The 19,664-nt window shown below is 53.1% G+C and overlaps 1 protein-coding gene, 1 long non-coding RNA gene and 1 other non-coding gene across 8 annotated transcripts; 2 read left to right on the top strand and 1 right to left on the bottom strand.

Moving 5' to 3' along the window:
* Positions 1–590: 590 nt before the first annotated feature.
* Skor1 (SKI family transcriptional corepressor 1) lies at positions 591–9,203 on the top strand. Of its 2 annotated transcripts, none has more exons than XM_057768061.1 (9): positions 591–613; positions 927–3,129; positions 4,117–4,213; positions 5,146–5,253; positions 5,649–5,720; positions 6,937–7,011; positions 7,248–7,322; positions 7,822–7,887; positions 8,470–9,203. In XM_057768061.1, exons 1-9 carry the CDS (start codon positions 591–593, stop codon positions 8,562–8,564), a joined length of 2,814 nt encoding a protein of 937 aa, XP_057624044.1. In that variant the 3' UTR covers positions 8,565–9,203. The 2 variants fall into 2 exon arrangements, with proteins under 2 accessions (XP_057624044.1, XP_057624043.1); XM_057768060.1 differs by having other exon boundaries at positions 591–700.
* Positions 9,204–13,745: 4,542 nt separating this feature from the next.
* On the bottom strand, positions 13,746–13,852 carry LOC130874051 (U6 spliceosomal RNA). The gene has a single exon (XR_009057094.1). It is a non-coding gene; the product is annotated as a U6 spliceosomal RNA (small nuclear RNA).
* A 301-nt stretch (positions 13,853–14,153) lies between these two features.
* LOC130873088 (uncharacterized) lies at positions 14,154–17,972 on the top strand. Of its 5 annotated transcripts, XR_009057001.1 has the most exons (5): positions 14,154–15,266; positions 15,789–15,978; positions 16,611–16,671; positions 16,768–16,881; positions 17,253–17,972. It is a non-coding gene; the product is annotated as an uncharacterized LOC130873088 (long non-coding RNA). The 5 variants fall into 5 exon arrangements; XR_009057002.1 differs by lacking the exon at positions 16,768–16,881; XR_009057003.1 differs by lacking the exon at positions 16,768–16,881 and having other exon boundaries at positions 16,549–16,671.
* Positions 17,973–19,664: the final 1,692 nt, after the last annotated feature.

The raw sequence follows: 19,664 nt of genomic DNA, 5'->3' as shown, positions 1-19,664 counted from the left end.
CACTCTGTCCCAAGCGCTGACCCAGATGGGAAGCCAGCTTGAGTCTGGAATGCAGCTAAAAATGCAGAAAATGTGGTTAAAAACTGTGTGATCCTGGCCCAACTGATGGCTGGCAGGAAAGCTTCCCGTAAATCCAGCTGGACACTCTTTGCTCAAGGAACACGGGGCGCAAGGCGTCAGAAGAGTAGTCCAGGTTTGTGCAAGCCGGTACTGTTGTTCCTGGAAGCCGGTCATCCCGAAGCTAGGTGCAGTGGGGGCCACTCGAGGTCATGGTGCACGCGGCAAGCTTTGGAAAGGGTAGGGTTCAGCACCGCGAACAGCGGTGGCCTCCTCCCCTCAACGTTCTTCAACCTCCAACCCTCCTCCTTCTCCCTGCCCCCACCACAACATCCTGCAGTTTGGTGATGGGCAGTGAGTGCCCCTCCCTCGCCTCCCACCTCTCCCCTCACTGCCCCCGCCCGCACGCGTGCACGCGCGACTGAGCAGAGGGGCCGCTGGTCCGGGCTTCAGGACCCTGTCGGGCAGGGAAGGCTGCGAGGTAGCTGAAAGCAGGCGAACCTGTACGCCGGCCGGAAAGCCTGGATTTGGCTATGGCATTGCTGTGTGGTCTTGGGCAAGTCACTTTCCGTCTCTGGGTCTCACTTCCTTCCCAATCTGAAAACAACAGGATTGGGCTCCTGGCAGCCGGGGCTTTCCTGAGGTTTCGATTTTCCCTTTTTCCTCCCTTAGCCCCCCGGGTGCTTTGTTTCAGCGCAGGCACGGGTCTGAATAACAAAAGAGGCCAGTCCAAGGGACGAATGAGCTTGGACTCCCCACTGCCAAGTAACCCCCTCGCACCCCACACGTTGCGCCCCGCTGGGCGGGCCTGAACCGAGGTAGAGGCGCTAAAAATGGCTCATCTGCTCTCTGCTCTTTCTGTTTCGCAGGAGCGGCGGCATGGAGACTCTCACCACTCAGCTGGGGCCGGGGCGCGAGGGCAGCTCTTCTCCCAACTCCAAGCAAGAGTTGCAGCCCTATTCAGGATCCAGCGCTCTGAAACCCAACCAGGTGGGCGAGACGTCGCTGTATGGAGTGCCTATCGTATCGCTGGTCATTGATGGGCAGGAGCGCCTGTGCCTAGCCCAGATCTCCAACACCCTGCTCAAAAACTACAGCTACAATGAGATCCACAACCGCCGCGTGGCCCTGGGCATCACGTGCGTGCAGTGCACGCCGGTGCAGCTGGAGATCCTGCGTCGGGCCGGGGCCATGCCCATCTCCTCTCGCCGCTGTGGAATGATCACGAAACGAGAGGCCGAACGCCTGTGCAAATCATTTCTGGGTGAACACAAGCCACCCAAACTGCCCGAGAACTTCGCTTTCGACGTGGTACACGAGTGCGCGTGGGGTTCTCGGGGCAGCTTCATTCCTGCCCGTTACAACAGCTCTCGCGCCAAGTGCATCAAGTGTGGTTACTGCAGCATGTATTTCTCACCCAACAAGTTCATCTTCCATTCGCACCGCACACCCGACGCCAAGTACACTCAGCCCGACGCCGCCAACTTCAACTCGTGGCGTCGGCACCTCAAACTCAGTGACAAGTCGGCCACCGACGAACTGAGCCACGCTTGGGAGGACGTCAAGGCTATGTTTAATGGCGGAACGCGCAAGAGGACCTTCTCGCTGCAAGGAGGCGGCGGAGGTGGCGCTAATAGCGGGTCCGGTGGTGCAGGGAAGGGCGGCGCTGGTGGCGGCGGCGGTGGCGGTCCAGGGTGCGGCGCGGAGATGGCCCCAGGCCCACCGCCTCACAAAAGTCTCCGCTGCGGTGAGGATGAGGTGACTGGGCCTCCGGGGCCACCTCCACCGCATCCGCAGCGTGCACTAGGCCTGGCGGCGGCAGCTAGTGGCCCTACAGGACCTGGAGGGCCTGGGGGCAGCGCGGGAGTTCGCAGCTACCCGGTGATTCCAGTGCCCAGCAAAGGCTTTGGCCTCTTGCAGAAACTGCCCCCTCCTCTTTTCCCACATCCTTACGGTTTTCCCACAGCCTTCGGCCTATGTCCCAAAAAGGACGACCCAGTGTTGGTCACCGGAGAACCCAAAGGAGGCCCTGGCACCGGGAGCGGTGGGGGCGCCGGCTCTGCCGGGGGTGCCGGTGGTCCGGGGGCTGGCCACTTGCCTCCGGGAGCAGGGCCCGGTCCCGGTGGCGGTACTATGTTCTGGGGACATCAACCTTCCGGTGCAGCCAAGGACGCAGCGGCGGTAGCTGCAGCAGCGGCCGCCGCCACTGTGTACCCGACGTTTCCCATGTTCTGGCCAGCTGCCGGGAGCCTCCCGGTGCCGCCTTACCCGGCCGCACAGAGCCAAGCCAAGGCCGTAGCGGCCGCGGTGGCTGCTGCTGCTGCGGCGGCGGCGGCAGCGGCTGGCGGTGGCGGCCCGGAGTCTTTGGACGGTGCCGAGCCAGCCAAGGAGGGCAGCCTCGGTACGGAGGAGCGTTGCCCGAGCGCTCTATCCCGCGGGCCCCTGGATGAGGATGGCGCAGACGAGGCGCTGCCTCCGACCCTGGCTCCCTTGCCCCCTCCGCCACCGCCACCCGCCCGCAAAAGCTCCTACGTGTCGGCCTTCCGACCCGTGGTCAAGGACGCGGAGAGCATCGCTAAACTCTACGGCAGCGCGCGCGAGGCATATGGCTCGGGGCCTGCTCGTGGGCCAGTACCGGGCACAGGGACGGGAGGAGGTTACGTGAGCCCGGACTTTCTGAGCGAGGGCAGCTCCAGCTACCATTCTGCCTCGCCCGACGTGGACACCGCGGACGAACCTGAGGTGGACGTAGAGTCCAACCGCTTCCCCGACGAGGAGGGCGCCCAGGACGACACCGAGCCCAGCGCACCCAGCACGGGAGGTGGCCCAGACGGCGACCAGTCCGCTGGGCCCCCATCTGTCACATCCTCAGGCGCAGACGGTCCCACAGACTCTCCTGATGGTGATAGCCCTCGTCCTCGCCGCCGCCTTGGGCCACCGCCCCCTGGCAGAACCGCATTCGGGGACCTGGTGGCCGATGATGTGGTGCGGAGAACTGAGAGGAGCCCACCAAGTGGTGGCTATGAGCTACGAGAGCCTTGCGGGCCCCTGGCAGGCCCCGCGGTGGCCAAGGTGAGCCAGGCTTCCCACGGGTGGCGCCTCCTCCCTTACTCCGTTCTGTCTGTGCACAGAAGCCCGGGCCGGATGCGGGAACTGGGATTTTGTTCTGCTCGGGCGTTGGAGCAGCAGGTCCCAACTGTTCTTCACAGCCCCAGCTTAGGGCTGTGGAAGTAGGCACTCAGGGACCCCCGGGCTGCGGGATTCGGAAAATCCGGGGGAGGGAGCAGGCCTGAGAAACAGCGAGGGCATTTTGTTTTCGTTGATGGAGTGGGGAGGAGATTTGTAGAGGCCGCTAGGCACCCAGAATGACAAACAAAAGAGGGCTGAAGGAAGAATGGAAGAGAAAGGGACCCAAAACTAGAAAAAGGCTCCCTGAAGGTCAGGCCCAAAGTGTGCCTGCATGCATGAGGATGACACCCAAGGAACACCAGACAGTAGGGAGAGAAGAGAGCAGTCTCTTGCCAAGAAGGCTCTAGAATCCTCCATCCTTTTAACTAGCAGTTTTCAGAGTCTTTTCCAACTTGGGCCTAAGGAACTCCACAGCTCTTGGCTGGAAAGCCTAGGCTCGCGGGCTCTCTGATTGGCAGGAGAGTGAACTGTGACTAGGCCGGAAGGGTTGGGTGTTTTGAAAGTAGATGCGCACACCTGTACATTGACATTGAGTTTATTAAATTAGGAATTGTTGACTATGTGAGAAAGGCGTCGTTTATGCAGGGAACGACCTAGGGAGGGAAAGTAGTAAAAAAAAAAGAAAAAGAAGAAAAAAGAAAAGCACTGAACGTGGGTGGATTTGAACAGCCGGAAGCTTGAGAGCCGCTTTGTGTTTCAAGCCATTTGCTGGCGCGTACCAAAGATTGTCCCAAATCAACTACGATGTGTCACCGCTGCCCTGGGCGCCCAGGTCTACAGAGCCCACCAACCTCTGCCACCCCTCGGCCTTTCATTTGGCCCCTAGGCACGGTTGTCCCCCTAATCGCCTATCATTTTCGGCCGCCGCAGGTGTATGCGCCTGAGAGGGACGAACACGTGAAGAGTGCAGCTGCTGCGGCGGCGCTGGGTCCCACGGCCTCGTACCTTTGCACCCCAGAGGCCCACGGTAATGCCTCCCGAGGCCTCTGGCCCTTGTGATATAGGGAGCACAGCCAGAACCCAGGGCCAAGTCGGGCCTTTCAAGGAAGGGAGGGAATGAGGGGAAGGGGCCCGGCGGGCTTGGGGACGTAAAGAGAGAAAGAGGGGGGGAAAGAAGAACAATAGAAGAAAAAGGAAACTGGACTCCCAAAGCTCTGGGTTCGGTTAGTTAACAACAATCACGACCCATCCTCTTCATTTCCACCTGCGCACACACTCCAGCACACCTCCTCCGAGATTTAAACCTTTCAAAAAACTACGCCTGGAAGGCATCTCCTTCAGGTTCTTCATTTATCCAGAAACGCACTCAGGCCTGATCTGGGCGCAGGGTGAGGGCTAGTGGCTGCGTGCTTGGGTACCCCAGAAGCTCAGGCGTAGCTGCGGCCCCCCATCAAGGAGTAACCCTGCATTTGCATTTGGGACTCGGTTGTTAGCGGAGGAAGAGCAGGTCTGGGGGGAGGGGACAACAGAAATCCAAGCAGGCCTCTGCAGCCGGGGGCCGGACAATGTCCCCCTAAACCACCAGCACCCGGAAGGTCGCCCTTGGAATGCGCTCTCCTCTGGAGTCGCGCGAACAAACCCGGCAGAGCTCTCCCGGTGCCCCAGTATCTGCGCGCGCAATGTAGGTCGCTCGTCCCTAGTGGGCTCAGCTGCTTGTCTTGATCTTTTCCGGGGGCCAGGGGCTAGGGCGGGGGCGTGAAGCTGGGATGGAGCAGACCTTCTGCGGGGGGGAGGGGGTGCAGAGCACAAAGCCTCAGGGCGCGCGCCTGGGCGCACAGCCGGGAACCAGAGGCGGCCACAACGTTTTTAATTAGGGCTTGGGCGCCCCAACCGAGGCCGTTCTGTAATATCCGGGTCACAGTTTCTTTGCCTCTCCTTGAGACTCAGTCTGTCTTTTAGAGCAAGACAAGGAAGACAATCACTCGACAGCCGACGACTTGGAAACTAGGAAATCCTTTTCAGACCAAAGGAGTGTCTCCCAGCCAAGCCCTGCAAACACAGATCGAGGTGAGCCCCAACAGACCTCGCCTGCACCCGTGGCCTCAGAGCTGAGATCCAACTCCTTCGGGTCACCACAGGCTTGGAGGAAGGTTTTCATTGTAAGCAAATGATGCCATTGAAGAGAAAGTTAATGTCGTGGGGGAGATGCAGACCGGCTTTCAGGACCTGTTTCTCTCTAGTGGGCTTTCTGAGAAAGGGGAGGGGGCCCTACCGAAAGCAAAGGGAAGAGGGACCACCTCAGTCACCTAAAATAGATCAAAGGGCGCTTCCTGCCTGGGCTCATCTTCCTAAATCCACTTTCCTTCTTCCCAGGTTAGTGTCTTGGAAGGTATGCAGGTCTGGCAGAGGTCCTTAATTTGACAGCATTCCCAGAACCCCTCTTACTTGCCCTTGTATCCTAGGTGACGATGGGCTCGCTTTGGATGTCACAGGAACTCAGCTGTTGGAGAAAGATATTGAAAACCTAGCCAGAGGTGAGGTTCAGTCTGGGAAATGGAACTATGAGGTGCTTGAGGTGGATGGGTCCTTAGAGGAGAGGGCCTGTACTCTTGTAGCGGGTGTGTGCCCAAGGTTCCACTGGGGGAGAGGACTTCAGTCCATGTCACCCAGCAGAAAGGATAACCCTCTGGGTACACGGCACAGAGGTACACTTGAGAGTAGAGAGAGTTTATTGGAAGTTTGGGTTCTTACAGGCCAGTCTTGAAGGGCCCAGTGAAAAGGAAGAATGGGCCTTGATTCTCAGAACTTGTCACTGGTGACAATTTGTGTCTCTTTCTAACCCCACGAAAACCCAGAACTTTTTCTGAAGAACAAGATGGTGGGGGGGTATTTATTTCAGGAACGTGTCAAAGGTTACTTCTCCCTCTGGGATCAATGCATAACCCTTCACAACAAAATGTAGCTGGAGCTCATCTGCAGAGCAGGACACTCCTCCTCCTGTTGCTTTAGTCTGACAGAGGAAGATGGCATAAGCCACAGAGGACAGTGGCTCTGAATCCCACTCAGGACCTTCACTTACATGGCTGTGTTGCAAAGGAGCCTTCCCATGGGAGGATCTAGATACTTGTGATCTCCTGTTGGGGGCAGCTTGTCCTCCCGCTTCCCAGAACAAGCTTCTGGGGATATTGAACTGAGCCCTCCCCACACTGGCCAATGGAAGGGCTTAGAAACTGTGCATGGGATGGGGGTGCAGATTTTACAGGATATGCCCCTGGTCTTTTATCTGGTTGTTTAGCACATGGATTTGGGGGTCTAAGTACCCCCTTGAAATTGTAAACAAACTTTCTGTGTACCTCTTTTTCTCTAGGAAGGCTGTCCTTGGATCTGACCAGATTCTCCCTGATTTGTATTTAAAGGGGAGAGTAGAAGTCTCATTTGAAATGGGGAATCATGTTTTGTGGGTCGTCTTCTGAGGTTGGAGAGTTAGGAGCAACTTAAAGCAGATGTCAGGCTCCAACTGTTTCTTGGAACCATGGTCCAGAAATGCAAAATAGTTTCTACCTTCTTGTATTTGAATATCCTGAGACTATTCCCTAGACCTCCAGCTTCCATCAAAGTCTTGGAGTTCAAGTGAAAAGTAAAAGACAAAGTGCTCAGGGGTCAGGACCTTTGGCCAGGGCAGAACCTTGGGCCCGTGGGTCCCCTGGATTTCCTCAGTCTCCCCTTTACCTCTCTCCCAACCCTTCACAGAAGAATTGCAGAAACTGCTTCTGGAGCAAATGGAGCTTCGAAAGAAGCTGGAGCGGGAATTCCAAAGTCTCAAAGGTACTTCTTTCCTTTCCTGCCCCACAACACCACTTCCCGAACCTGCTTCGGGAACTGGGTGCAGACAGCGGAGGCCACTGGCCCCGGGGGAGAAAAGAACTCCAGTCTCCAGTGTTTCCAGCGAAGGGAAGGACTGGGGGGGGGGGGGGGAGTAGGGGTAAGGACGGGAGGGAGCGGGAAGTGGAGCTGGGAGAGGAGGCTGTGCTTAACAGCTCTCACTTAATCAATTTGCACAGATAATTTTCAGGATCAAATGAAGAGGGAATTGGCTTATCGGGAAGAAATGGTGCAACAGCTGCAGATTGTCAGAGGTAAGACGGGAGTCAGGTGAGCCAGCGCGCGCAGTAACCGCCTCTCGTCTGGCAGGAGCCGCAATGTTGGCTCAGTCATTTGGATTTAAATTGAAGGTAATTTAACAATTATTTTTTTTTATTTAATATCCTTTGTATAGTCTGATTAGCCTCAGAATGGCAAGCGAGCCCAGCAAACGGCTTGCAGGCATCATTACGTGGAGTGATTGAACTTCTTAGCGCGGCAATTTCCATGGTTTCTAAATTAAAAATCGAGGCGTAAAATTACCTGGGAAGTAATGCCTAAGTTTGCTTTAATTTTGGTTAGATCCGTCTGCCTTTAAGCGCCATCCCAGGCCATTTCCTCCCCCACTCCCAGCCTGCAGTTTGAAGTATTAGTGTCTCCTCCCCAGTTTCCGGAGTTAGTTCTGCCGGGGAGAGGCTGTGACCCTGGCCACGACCTCAGCCAACTGGCTGGAGGACCGCCTGTGTTTCCTCAAAGTACTTCTGTGTCTTCCAGATACCTTGTGTAATGAACTGGACCAGGAGAGGAAGGCGCGCTATGCCATCCAGCAGAAATTAAAAGGTGTGAACCCAGAAACAAAGATGAATGAGTGTGTGTGTGTGTGTGTGTGTGTGTATGCGGGGGGGGGGGTATGCGGGGGGGGGTATGCGGGGGGGGGGTGTTGATTGGATGGATGGATGGATGGATGGATGGATGGGTAGATGGGTGGGTGGGTGGGTGGGTGGGTGGATGGATGGGTGGGTGGGTTTGTAAGAAAGGAGGCCCGGGCCCCCATGGATCAGAAGGAAATTGGGAACTGAATGAAATGAGGGGAAATTTCCGTACTGTGAGGTAAGAAGAAAGGGTCCCCTGAGCTCTGGGCATCTGAAAATTTGCTCTCTGGTTCAACCCTGGCCTTGGACAATTAGATCTCTTTGTGCCTCCGTTTCCCCTTCTGTAAAATGGGACTAACGGACCTTAGAAATGGTTCTGATTGGCCCAGGTCTCACTCTTGCCTCCCTGCCTCCCTTCTGCTCCACTGAGAATTCCTGTGCCCAAAGGGCTGAATGGGGCCCGCGCGGGGGTGGGGGGGGAACTGGTGCACCTCGAGGCCCAGTGAGGCCGGCGAGGCGGCCAACGTGGTTGGTGCAACTCTCTCTCCAGAAGCTCACGACGCTCTCCACCACTTCTCCTGCAAGATGCTGACACCCCGGCACTGCACTGGCAACTGCTCCTTCAAGCCCCCGCTGTTGCCCTAGTGCAGGCCTGGCCGTGCCCACGCGCCCTCAAGCCATGCTGCTCCCTTCTGTAAATACCCGCTACCGTGGCGGCCCAGAGCGAGGAACAAGCCATTAGGACCTGACCGTTGTAAATACAGCCGCCTGCCCGCCGGTCCCCACTCGGGCCCGGCTCGGTTTCCCACTGTAAATACTGCCTCGCCCCTCCTTTGAACTCCAGGGCATCGGACCTCAAGTGGTAAACTGGAACTACCGGGGGAAAGAAACGGGAGAGGGGAGACCTCTTCCACACACACCCCACTCCGGCCTGAGTATGTTCTGGGACCCGGATTGTGAATATAATGTAGTATCTTCGCTGGCTGCAGCCGCGCGCTCCCCGTCCCGTCCACTTCTGAAACTATTGTTCCTAACGACAACGTGGCTATGTGCAATGGATATAAACGGACTGTGAGTCTCTTGGTTCAGTATTAGGTTCACTTTATTTATGCTGTAAGTTATTTTACTTCTGCCGGACCCTTTTCCAGTCCTCATTTTGTATTCATCCCTCTTTGGATTTTGCTTTGTGTTTTTTTGTTGTTGTGTAACGTAACAGCACTTTAAAAGGGCGACAACTGACTCACGAGATGGCGACCATCTTGAGCCTATTTGGGGAGACCTGTATCCGTGACTTTTGTTTTTAATAAAAAGAAAAAAAAATGTCACTCTTCGGGGCTGCGGAGTTGGGAGTGTGCTCAGGTGGTGGTGGTGGGGGGGGGAGGGGCCGGTGAAAGATACTGCCTCCCAAAGATGGGGCGTGAGGACGTAAGAGCGAGGCGTGGTCAAGGTTACAGTGGTGGTGCTCTCTCCGGGCTCCTGACCTCTCTGCAGACCCCCACAGGCCTCGGGAGCAGGACCCTGGGTCTCTGGGCTTTAATCGCGGAAGAAAACCGCTGCCTGGTCCCTTGGACAGTGGTCCCTTCTTTCCCAAGCTTTGCTAGTACAGCCGGAAAGTTCTTTTTTTCCTTCTCCTTTCGATTCCTGTATATGAAGTCACCTGCGGGGGTTGGGGTATACTCATCAAGGGAGTCTTCTAGGCTCCCAGGCTGCTAGGAATCTCGGGTTCAGTCGGAATATCCCTGCTTGCTGGTGCGGGCTCCACAGACCTGACCCGGGAGCGCTGGCAGAGTGGGGGTGAGGAGTGAAGGCTGTAGATTAGATCTTGGCGGGACAGGTATGGAAAAGACAGAGAGAGTGTTTCAGGTCGCTGCTACAGACAGATGCCCTGCCACCGGCCTGTCGCTATCTGGAAGGAGGGAGCTCTGTCCTACTGGATTTGTGCAGCTGGAGGACCCCCAATGAAAAAAGGAGAGAACTGCTGACCACAGGTGCAAAGGCCTGGACACGCCCCCCCCCCCCCCCCCACTGTGGCCCAGGAGTGTGAAGTCTCACCTAGTGGATGCAGGAAACATACCCCTCCCCCAAGCAGTATGGAGGATAGAATGGAGAAAGCGGGTTCTTTTACGAATTTTTCAGCCCAGACTGGATTTCATGCCCTCCTCTGGCTTGAAAAGACCCTGCGTTGTGCCCTTTATTTTTTTTTCCAGGGCCTCGTTTTCCAATCTCCATTAAATGATATTCGTTTGCGCCCCGAGGCTCAAGGAAGCGCTCCAAGAAGGAAGTCCATCTGCAGGCCGCTGTCAGGATCGTCTCCTCCAAGATCCGGCTCTCAGACTAGCACCTCAGGCTAGCTACAAGCACTGTCTGGGGGATTTGGAGGTGAAGTCGAGTCCCGAAGTTCCAGGGATTGTTTTGGGCTCTGAGCCCTAGCTGCTCATACCAGGGAGCCTCACTCTTGAGGTGCATACTAGCTAGGACAGTCTGGGCGGTGGGGAAAAGAAGCAGCTGCTGAGCCCCAAGCTCAGACGAGACAGGCCAGTCTCTGTGTTGGGGCTGCAAACCCTCAAGCCTGGGATGCTGTCAGGGCCGGATCAGCTGAGAATGGGTGAAAGTGAGGGCGGCGAGGGCTCCAGGCAAACTGTGAGGCTCCACCTTGCTACTCCCTCTCTGGGACCCTCCAGGGGCCTGGAATAGTTCACCTAAGGGTTAGGTGAAGAGGGCATGCTTACCAGCCCTTTCACGTCTGGGGCTGCACCCATCTTGAAAGTGAGATCTACAGAGAAAGCGATTTGCGTTCCCACGGTGCGCCAAGGACAGGACCCTACAGCTCACGCAGGCTTGCAGGTTGCTCGTGCGCGTTTCCCACTACCCAAACGCACAGTTGGAAGCCGCGCTATCCTTTTCGATAAAATGGGCAGGGCAGTTACCACCTAAGCAGGAAGGTCCTTGGTTACACACCAACAAAAAAGACTGGCGAACATGTTTTTCTTGCCTTTCCCTCCAAACTTCCCCAAAGCAGAGAAAAGTACATAGGGACCTGGGGTTGGCCAAAAGGGGAGCCTCTGGTAGTATGGAGCCTCTGAGGATTGCACATGTAGGCGGATCCGACCTAGAAAGTTTTATCGCACAAAAAATAAAAATAAACACACACACACACACACAAACGGAAACCCTCCTGGGCTCCACATCACTCGAAATGGCTTGTTCCCCCTCAAAATGTTAATAACCAAACGATTGGTATGGATGTAATTATCAATAATTATACGAATTATTGCTGATTGCGGGGCTCGTAGCTACTTTAATTAGCTTACCAGATTCTAATTAAGTTAAATGAAACATTAATAGAGAAAATATGCTTTAAAAAACACCCAGTATTTTTAATGTCTATTTCTCGCCACAATGTTGCCACCTTGCGACGAAATATAGGCATTACAGCCAGTGGGCAGGGCCCAGACTCGGACTTCTTCGCTTTGCAGAGAAAGTGTGGGCTTGCAAATTAAGGGAGACTGGGCACAGAATATCTCACAGGAGATTTCCTCCAGGTGTTTGGCATGGTACCTATGTTTCTCCGAGTTATCTACAAGACTCTGGCGCTGGAATACAGGTCTGGAGGTAAGGAGCCATGTAAGCATGCCCCACCTCCCCACAGCTTCCGCCAGAGGAATTCCATCCCTTCTGAGAGCAGTGTGGGACAGATTGCCTTTCTCCACCAGTGCGGCAAACCCTGCAGGAGAGACTGAGTAGATAGTTTATCTTCTGCTCTTGAGACACCAGTACATTGTATCCCACCTCTGCTTCCTCTGCCAATGGGTTCCTCACTTCCTTGGTCACAGGGAACTTCTGTGTTCTCCACAACTGAGGTCACACCTTGTCCTTCCTTGCCACCTCCAAGGGTACACCACAGACATAGAAGTGCCCACGTAATAACCACGTGAAAGGGTAGTTTATCTAGGTGCTAGAACCGTTGGAGGGAAGGAGTCCCCAGTTGCTTCTGGACAACAGGCACTGAGAAGCAATTATGCTCATTTGCATAAGGTTAATTAAACCCAAGCTTGCTGCTCACAGAGAAGATCCTTCACCAATAGGATTAGTGTTGGGGTAGGGTATCAAGTCATTTATTGTTAACCCAGGAAAGGAAGACCTTCCTCCTGCCCCAATTGTGTCTCAAAGACACTACCCCATCCATGCATTCCCAGCTACCCTACCCTACGGTGTAACCTTGATCCTTTGCTCCCCTAGAATCCAGATCACCAGTAGAAGCAACACTGCATTGCACAGCCTCTCTATGCTTTTATTCTTCTAGACGGCCTCATCTGCCCCTTCCCTCCCCAGCCAGAGGAGCCACAGTGTGTATGAAAGCACAGTTCTGTAACCGTGTTCACTGTTTCCATTGCTTTTCTTTGTTCAATATGGGATCTGTTGTTGGAACTCTGTGGGTTTCTGCTTCATCCATAGCATGACTTCATACAACTGGTTTGTGCATGTAGTAAGCTAATTCATGTAAAGCCTGGAGAACCGTCCTGGAAAATGAAAGCCGGTGCATTTTCCAGTCTGTGGCCTTCCACACCTCCAGGGTGCAGGAAAAGAGACAAACCAGTGCTCCCTCCAGCTCGACCTTCTGGACTTTCTGGAGACACCTGAAAGCAGCCACCAAGGCCGGGTTGGACAGATATCCTAAGTTATCAACATTGGTTGGCTACAGGTGGCCAACAGGGCAATGGATCGGCCCAAGTTCTTTGAGCAAGTTAGAGCAGAGCCAGGAAAGACAGCCAGGACTTTAGATTTTTTTTTTTTCTTTTTCTAGCCCTAAGGAGTGCATGCCCCAACAAAACGACGGGTCCTGTCATGAAGAATGAGGGATTGCCTTAAAGCAGTTGGGTTCCTATATCATTTCCAGTCCAACATAAAGATCCTGCCAGTCTTTACTATAGGAGAAAGAATCGTCCTCTGTCCTCCAGTCGGTTCATAGAGGAAGGCCGGGAGCCGAGATGTAAGGAGTCCCCACAGATTCGCCGCTGTGATCAGGAAAGGGTCATGTCACCTGCAGAGACGAAAACAGAAATAGTTACCGAGTGAACTCTGCTCCGTAGTCTGTAGCAGGCTGAGGAGTCCACCCAGTCCGTCCGGTCTTCCGAGGCCAGGAGTCACTGGCGTCCCAGGGTCTGCAGAGCCCACGCGCGGGCTCGGGAACCAGCGAAGCACAGACACCATTTTCCTTTGTGGGGAAGAATTGGACATTTTAGAAAGCATTGAGTAAGTCAGCCCAGGAAACTTGAACTTGGGGAGGGTGGTCCCTCCTCCTTCCTCTTGCTCATTAGGGTTTCTGTGTTATTCGTTAGTTATTTGGCAGGTGAATAATGCGAGGACCAGGAAATTCTACTTTCGCAGTCAGTGTATCTTCAGAGCTATTGGGCCTAGTTTTCAAACCCTTGCTAGTCTTGCCCAGGGGACTCCACGTCATTGCGGTTTGTTACCCCAAGTGAACTGTTTGGCGAACCGTTCCTTAATGGGTTAGTGAGGAGGGAAGCAGAGGCCAGCTGGAGCCAGCAACGGGGAGGTGGCGGCAGGAAGATCCAGTTTGAGTTGAGGTCATTCTAGACCGCATAGCAAATTCGAGGCCAGGGCGGGATGTGTGAGACCTATCTCAAAGATAAAATAAATCACAAACTGCAACCGAAGCCCATGAATAAGGCACACTGCAGAGATGGGTCTGTCTAGGCCCTTATTTCTCCCTTAAGGACTATAGCTCCATTGAACCAAGCAAAAGGTAAAACATGGAAGGAAGGTGTTGGGAATGTTGTAGACATGAAATTTAAAAACGAGAAGAAAAATATGGAACGCTTCACGAATTTGCGTGTCATCCTTGCGCAGGGGCCATGCTAATCTTCTCTGTATCGTTCCAATTTTAGTATATGTGCTGCCGAAGCGAGCACAAACACAGCTGCTTCTCGGGAAGTATATAAGGCCAAAATTATCATAACTTTTTCACTTACGGTGAGAATTCTGTATCATGTTTGTAAATCCAATATCGCTACAAATTAATACCGTCTTTGTTCTATATTTTACGTTTGTAATTTTTAGTTCAGATTTAGAGTAAATTTAATTATGTCCTCAGCTTCTTTTGTACATTGTATATGCAAATGAGGGGACGATGGGAAACAGACCCGTTCCGGCCCGAACTGTGCGCGGCCCCGCTGTCACAGTCCGCCACGTGACTCTCGCTGTGCACGCGCCTGGCCGCGCGGGGCTGGCGCCGGGGTCTCTCAGCTGCGGCGCGGGACACCGGGGTAACCTGGGGACAAGACACCGAGGGAAAGAGAGGCGTCCACTACGGAGCCCTGACTTTTCCGAGTGTGGCCCGCGGCTGGCGGTGGTTGGGGGAAGCGCACGCTCTGACTCCTGCGTTTACTAAGGGCCTGGCACTTTAATGAGTATGGTTCCCCCCACTTTGCAAGATAGGAAATCGAGGCTCTGGCGGGTTAAACCAAGTGAAAGAAGTGGAGATTTGGACGCCGGCCCAGTTCGGAGAACGGTCTTTTATCGTGCACAGTAGGACGCTGAAGGAAGAGCCCACCCCACCGTTCCCGGTTAGACTTTACCCCCAAGCTTAGCCTACTCTTCCTCCCTTCTTCGCTCTGACAAACCCGGAGCGGGGACGTGTTTCCACCCGCTCTTTAAGGGGAGAGAATGAGTCGGAGCTCGGGTGCCAGCAAGGACAGGACGGAGACGGAGTTAAGAGGCTGTCGGGGTGTATACGTCACTGAGTGACGGCCCCTGGGGTGGGCGGCCACAGAGGGAGGCGACCTTTGAACAATGACTTGCTTCACAGGCAGCCCTGAGAGGACAGGGACAGAGACTCCCAGGCAAGAGTCACCGGAGTCACTTCCACTCACCAGAGCCAGTACCACAAGGGAGCCACTGGCGAGGCTTTAGGAGAGTGCTCCGCCTGCGTGCGGTCAGACAGACAGAAGGACCCTTCTGTCCGTCCGCGGTGGCAGAGAAGCGCCAGGCCTGGCTTTTGGAGCTGAGTCCTCCCCCTCCCTACCTCTTTTCAAGGAGATGGAAATCAGGTGCACGCTGCCCAGCTTCTCACGTGACCTCTCTCTAAATAAGCAGTAAGCAACTGCAAAACTCGGAATGCTAATAATGGCCTTTATTGAGTGAAAAGAGCTAATTTGGGCAATGATGTTTCCCTCCGATTTGCAAAAGGGAATTGCAAATAACCACCAGTAATAGCATTGATGGGAGATGATGCTAAACTTCAATCAGCATCCGCGTTCGTTATTCACGTATTTGGAAGGGGAGCATTTCCGACACAGTGACTGCGCACACGTGTCACGGTGACAGGTACAGCCGGTGGGTTCATAACTGCCTTATTGTGCAAGCCAGCAAGAGACAGACCCGGTTCTTGCTCACCGTTCCTGGCTATTTTAAGCCTGAGCGGTCTGTTTGGTTTGCTGTGTGTTGGCTTTTTCTGGTTCTGAAGGGGAGGAATCTCTCCGGGTTCTAGTTCCACTCTTTCTGGCGCTAGTCCTGTTTTAGCTTCTGTTAACTGCTAATGTCTTGTTCCGCCCTGACATGCTGCGCTTGTATAACTGAAGGGCTTTCCCGAGAGAATACAGTTAGCAAGATGCAAAAACGCCAAGATGGCTCAGGGGGTAATCAGGCTGATGACTTGAGTTTGATCCCTAGGACCCACATGATGGAATGGGAGAACTGACTCACTCTGACAAGTTGGCCTCCAACCTCAAGTTGGCCTCTGACCTCCACACACAGGTGCCACGGCACTCACCCAAACGCACACATACACAAAATAAGAGGGGATAAAAATTTAAATTCCAACATTATTTCTGTGTCCTGCCTTACAAGGGTGCAAACATCCTGGTCTTCCCGGAAGTGTGACAGCCTCAGAAGGATCTGCAGTGGTGAGGGCAGACCTAGCTCTCAGGCCCGCTGAGAACAATGCTCCCCTCAGCCTGGAGGGCCCACCATGGAAGAAGGTGGAGGATACTACTGTGATTTCAGACTAAAACTTCATTTAGTAGCGGGGAGGTAGAAGGTAAGTCAGCCACAGGGCACCACCACGCCTGAAGCGATGAATGTTTTCCTCCTGGAACTGAATGAAAGCTGTGCTGGACTGGTGAGGGCTGGATTATTTACCATGAGAGAAGGTTGTTCTACCAGTTTGGCGTCCTTGGCTTCCTGGCACCACAGTAACTTTTATTGCAGATCATGGAGGCCTGCAATAAAAGATGCAATAAAGGATGCTGTCCAACGTGTGGTGATGTGCCCAGATACCTTCAGCAAAGACCAAACAGTGGGGCTACCCAGTCATGGAAATCAATGCTCCAAAACTGTAGGCTGTATAAACCTTTCTTCTACAGATTCCCAGCTTTGGGTGCTTTGTTATAGCATCGGAAAGCAGACTAAGCTAATGGGTCAATGGAGGAGATAGAATGGATATGGAATGAGGCTGGAGGAGAGATCTCATGAAAGGGACCCCTTAAGGGAAGAGTCAGGTAGATCATGACTTCCCAGGAAGCCCCAATCCCCCAAGACAGAAGCACTAAAGCAGAGGAGTGTGGGTGCTACTGAGGACTGGCTCTGACCCGCCATCTCGCCATCTCAGAGCTGAGGTGGCAGCGGAGCTCCTGTAACCTTCAGGGTCATTGGCTTCTCTCCACTCTGCAGACCTGAGGGGACCTGACTATCTTCCCTGGGTGTCTTGTGCCACAGAAAGGCAAGAGATAAGGTATGGTAACTTGGTTCTTTTGGGGGTAGGGCTTCCCACCACTTGTGTGAGAGAATGCAGACCAGGTTTGATTTTTGTTCTGTTTTTTTGAGACAGGGCATCTCAGTGTAACAAAACCCTGGCTGTCCTGGAGCTTGCTCTGTAGACCAGGCTAGCCTCCAACCACAGAGCTCCTCCTCCCTCTGCCTCCCGAGTGCTGGGATTAGAGAGGTACACCACCACATCTAGTGTTATTATTAGATTTTAATTATTTAGTGTATAAAGATTGCCCCCAGTTACATAAGACCCTGTCTCGAATGTCAGGAAAAAATGGTGTGTGGTGGGGAGGTGGGGAGGTTATTGAGCGGCAACGTACTTGTCATGTAAGACCGTCAACAACATTTAAGCCCTGGAAACTGCATGGTAGAGGGAGAGAAATGACCCCCAGGATTGTCCTCTGACTTCCACATGTGCTATGGAGCATGCCACCCCCATCATGTATACACAATGATAATAAATGTTAAAAAAAGGGGGGGGGACTGAATCTGAGGGCAGATCCGCTAGCCTCTCTGCCTGAGTTGGCCTGTCTGTCTCATTTGCAGGGTGTGAAGAAACATGGGGTGCGCCTTCAGGTCTTGGCACCACGGACTCCGATGTCACTCACCCCTAGGCCTCACTGACAGTGGCTGGTACACAGGGGGAACTGCCTCCTATAAGTCCCAGAGCCCCTCTGCTGACTCTGGATCACCCTGAAGCAAGCCTCTCCCAGGTGCCAGGCTGCTAGCATCTCTTCTAGGATGGAAGACATAATTCTTGCCCTTGCTGTGCAGGGCTCAGGGAGGGGACAAATGAGAAAGAACACTGGAAACTCCAAAGAGGTCTGGGCCCTCTCCCAGGGAACCACTCCCCTTACCTGGTGAGGAGGCCTTTGCCCCCATCCCCCATCAGGAAAGACTCCGAAAAACCAGAAAATGAGAGTACCGAGATGAACCGTCACATCGCGTTAATATTTTCACACCACTTAACTCTCATTAAAATGTACTTTGCTGAATTTAATATGTGATTTCAAATGACACAACATATTAAGTGCTTAATATACTAGAAATTATGAAACTATTACAGTCGATGCCATATGAAATAATTAGAGTGAATTAAACTTTAGCAGCCGAGTGAAGGCAAGGCTTCAACTTCTAATGCCTGCAAGTCGCTCAAGCCAACGCTGTAATCCCCCAAATAGATGTCCAGAAAGTAGGCTCTTTAAATAAAAACCGAGTTTCATGTGTACTTACACCACAAGGTCTTCTGGGCTTTGGTGACATGGAAACTGAATGCAGTAGGCGGGAGGTAAGGGGCGCTGGAACCCACTTTCCCACCCAGGAATGAGCTGTGGGGCTTGACTTGGCTTTGCCTCACTGGCATAACTCGAGTGACATATGATATCAAGATGCATAGGTTTCTTTACGTCAGATCAACGTCCTGCCGAGTTAAAAATAGAATCACGCCTACTCACCTCGCATCTGTCCCAACTGTTTCCTGTGCAGCTGATCGCTCAGCCGCACGGCACATCTGTGGTATAAGCCGCCATTTTCTGCTGAAGGAGCTCGCTTCAGCTTTGGTCCGATCCACCGTGCTGATCTATACTAGTGTATGAGCACATGCACTTGTGTGTGTGTGTGTGTGTGTGCACCACAGTCTGGGGTGTGTGCATGTGCGCGTGTGCACGTACGTGTGGTATGTGCATGTATGTGGAAGTCAAAGGATGTCCTCAATTGCTCGCCACAGCATTTTTTAAATAATTTTTTTAAGTAAAATATTTACTTGAGACAGAGTATAAACACAGGTTTCTATATAAACAGAGCTTTCTCTATCAAACTCTGTCCTGTAGCCACTTCTTTTTTTATTTTTTGTTTCTATTGAGCTATACATTTTTTTCTCCACTGCCTTCCCTTCCTCCCCTCTTCCTCTCTACCCCGTGTGACCCGCATGCTCCCAGGTTACTCAGGAGGTCTTGTCTCTTTCTCCTTCCTATGTAGATCCATGTATGTCTCTCTTAGGGTCCCCTTTGTTGTCTAGGTTCTCTGGGGTTGTGGACTGTAGGCTTCTCCATGTCTTTTAAAAAAGCTTTTTATTTATGAGTATGAATGTGTGTCTGTGTGGGCGTATGCACGTGTGATCAGGTGCTCTCAGAAGCAAGCAGAGGGCCTTGAACCCTGGAGCTGGGGTTATTTTGAGCTACCTGGCCTGGATACTGGGCCTCTGCAAGAGCAGTTCTTACTCTTAGCTGCTAAGCCATCTCTTGGGCCCCTCCACTTTATTCATTTAAGGCAGGGTCTCTCGCTGAATTGATTTGGCAGGACCAGCCGTCCAGCAAGCCCCTGGGATCCTTCTGCCTGCATCTCCTCCACAGTGGGATTCCAAGCACATTCTGCCTTCCCCAAGTTTTTACAGGGGTGCTAGAAATTGAACAGCAAGCTCTCTACTCATCTTCCCATCCCTGAACATCCCTGATTTTAATCCTGTGGCCAATGACCGCGGTGTCAGGACCCCTCCTTCCTTAGAGAACGTCCCTGCCTCAACCTTTTTATTTTCTTACATTTGCTTATTTATTTACTTATTTATTTATGTGCATGTGGAGGTCAGAGGTCCCCTGGCAACAGTCAGTTCTTTCCTTCCACCACACAGGCTCAGTGGCAAGCGCCTTTATCTGCAGAGCCATCTTGCTAGCCCTGCTGTACAGTTTTGAGGATTCACGTATATTTACTGTCATACACATCTTCTCTGGATAAATGGATTAATCTTTGAAGAATCCCTGTGAATAGGTCTAGAATAATAACAGAATAGATATATGGGTAAACAACATGATAAAAGGAATAATTAAGAGGATAAGAAAATAGAAGGGGGCTGGGCAGTGGTGGCACATGCCTTTAATCCCAGCACTGGGAGAGGCAGAGACAGAGACAGGTGGATCTCTGTGAGTTTGAGACCAGCCTGGTGTAGGCCCATATTTCTATATG

The sequence above is a fragment of the Chionomys nivalis genome, chromosome 4 (genome assembly GCF_950005125.1).
Source record: "Chionomys nivalis chromosome 4, mChiNiv1.1, whole genome shotgun sequence".
Taxonomy (NCBI): domain Eukaryota; kingdom Metazoa; phylum Chordata; class Mammalia; order Rodentia; family Cricetidae; genus Chionomys; species Chionomys nivalis.
Note: the sequence above shows the minus strand (reverse complement) of the source record. Positions and strands in the feature narration are given on the sequence as shown.

What these genes read in the sequence shown, in the direction of transcription:
- Skor1 (XM_057768060.1), top strand. Translation starts at nt 591, where the DNA reads ATGGCATTGCTGTGTGGTCTTGGGCAAGTCACTTTCCGTCTCTGGGTC. An exon ending in CCCTGCAAACACAGATCGAG is followed by an intron (nt 5,254 to 5,648) that starts GTGAGCCCCAAC and finishes CTTGTATCCTAG; the next exon opens with GTGACGATGGGCTCGCTTTG. An exon ending in TATTGAAAACCTAGCCAGAG is followed by an intron (nt 5,721 to 6,936) that starts GTGAGGTTCAGT and finishes AACCCTTCACAG; the next exon opens with AAGAATTGCAGAAACTGCTT.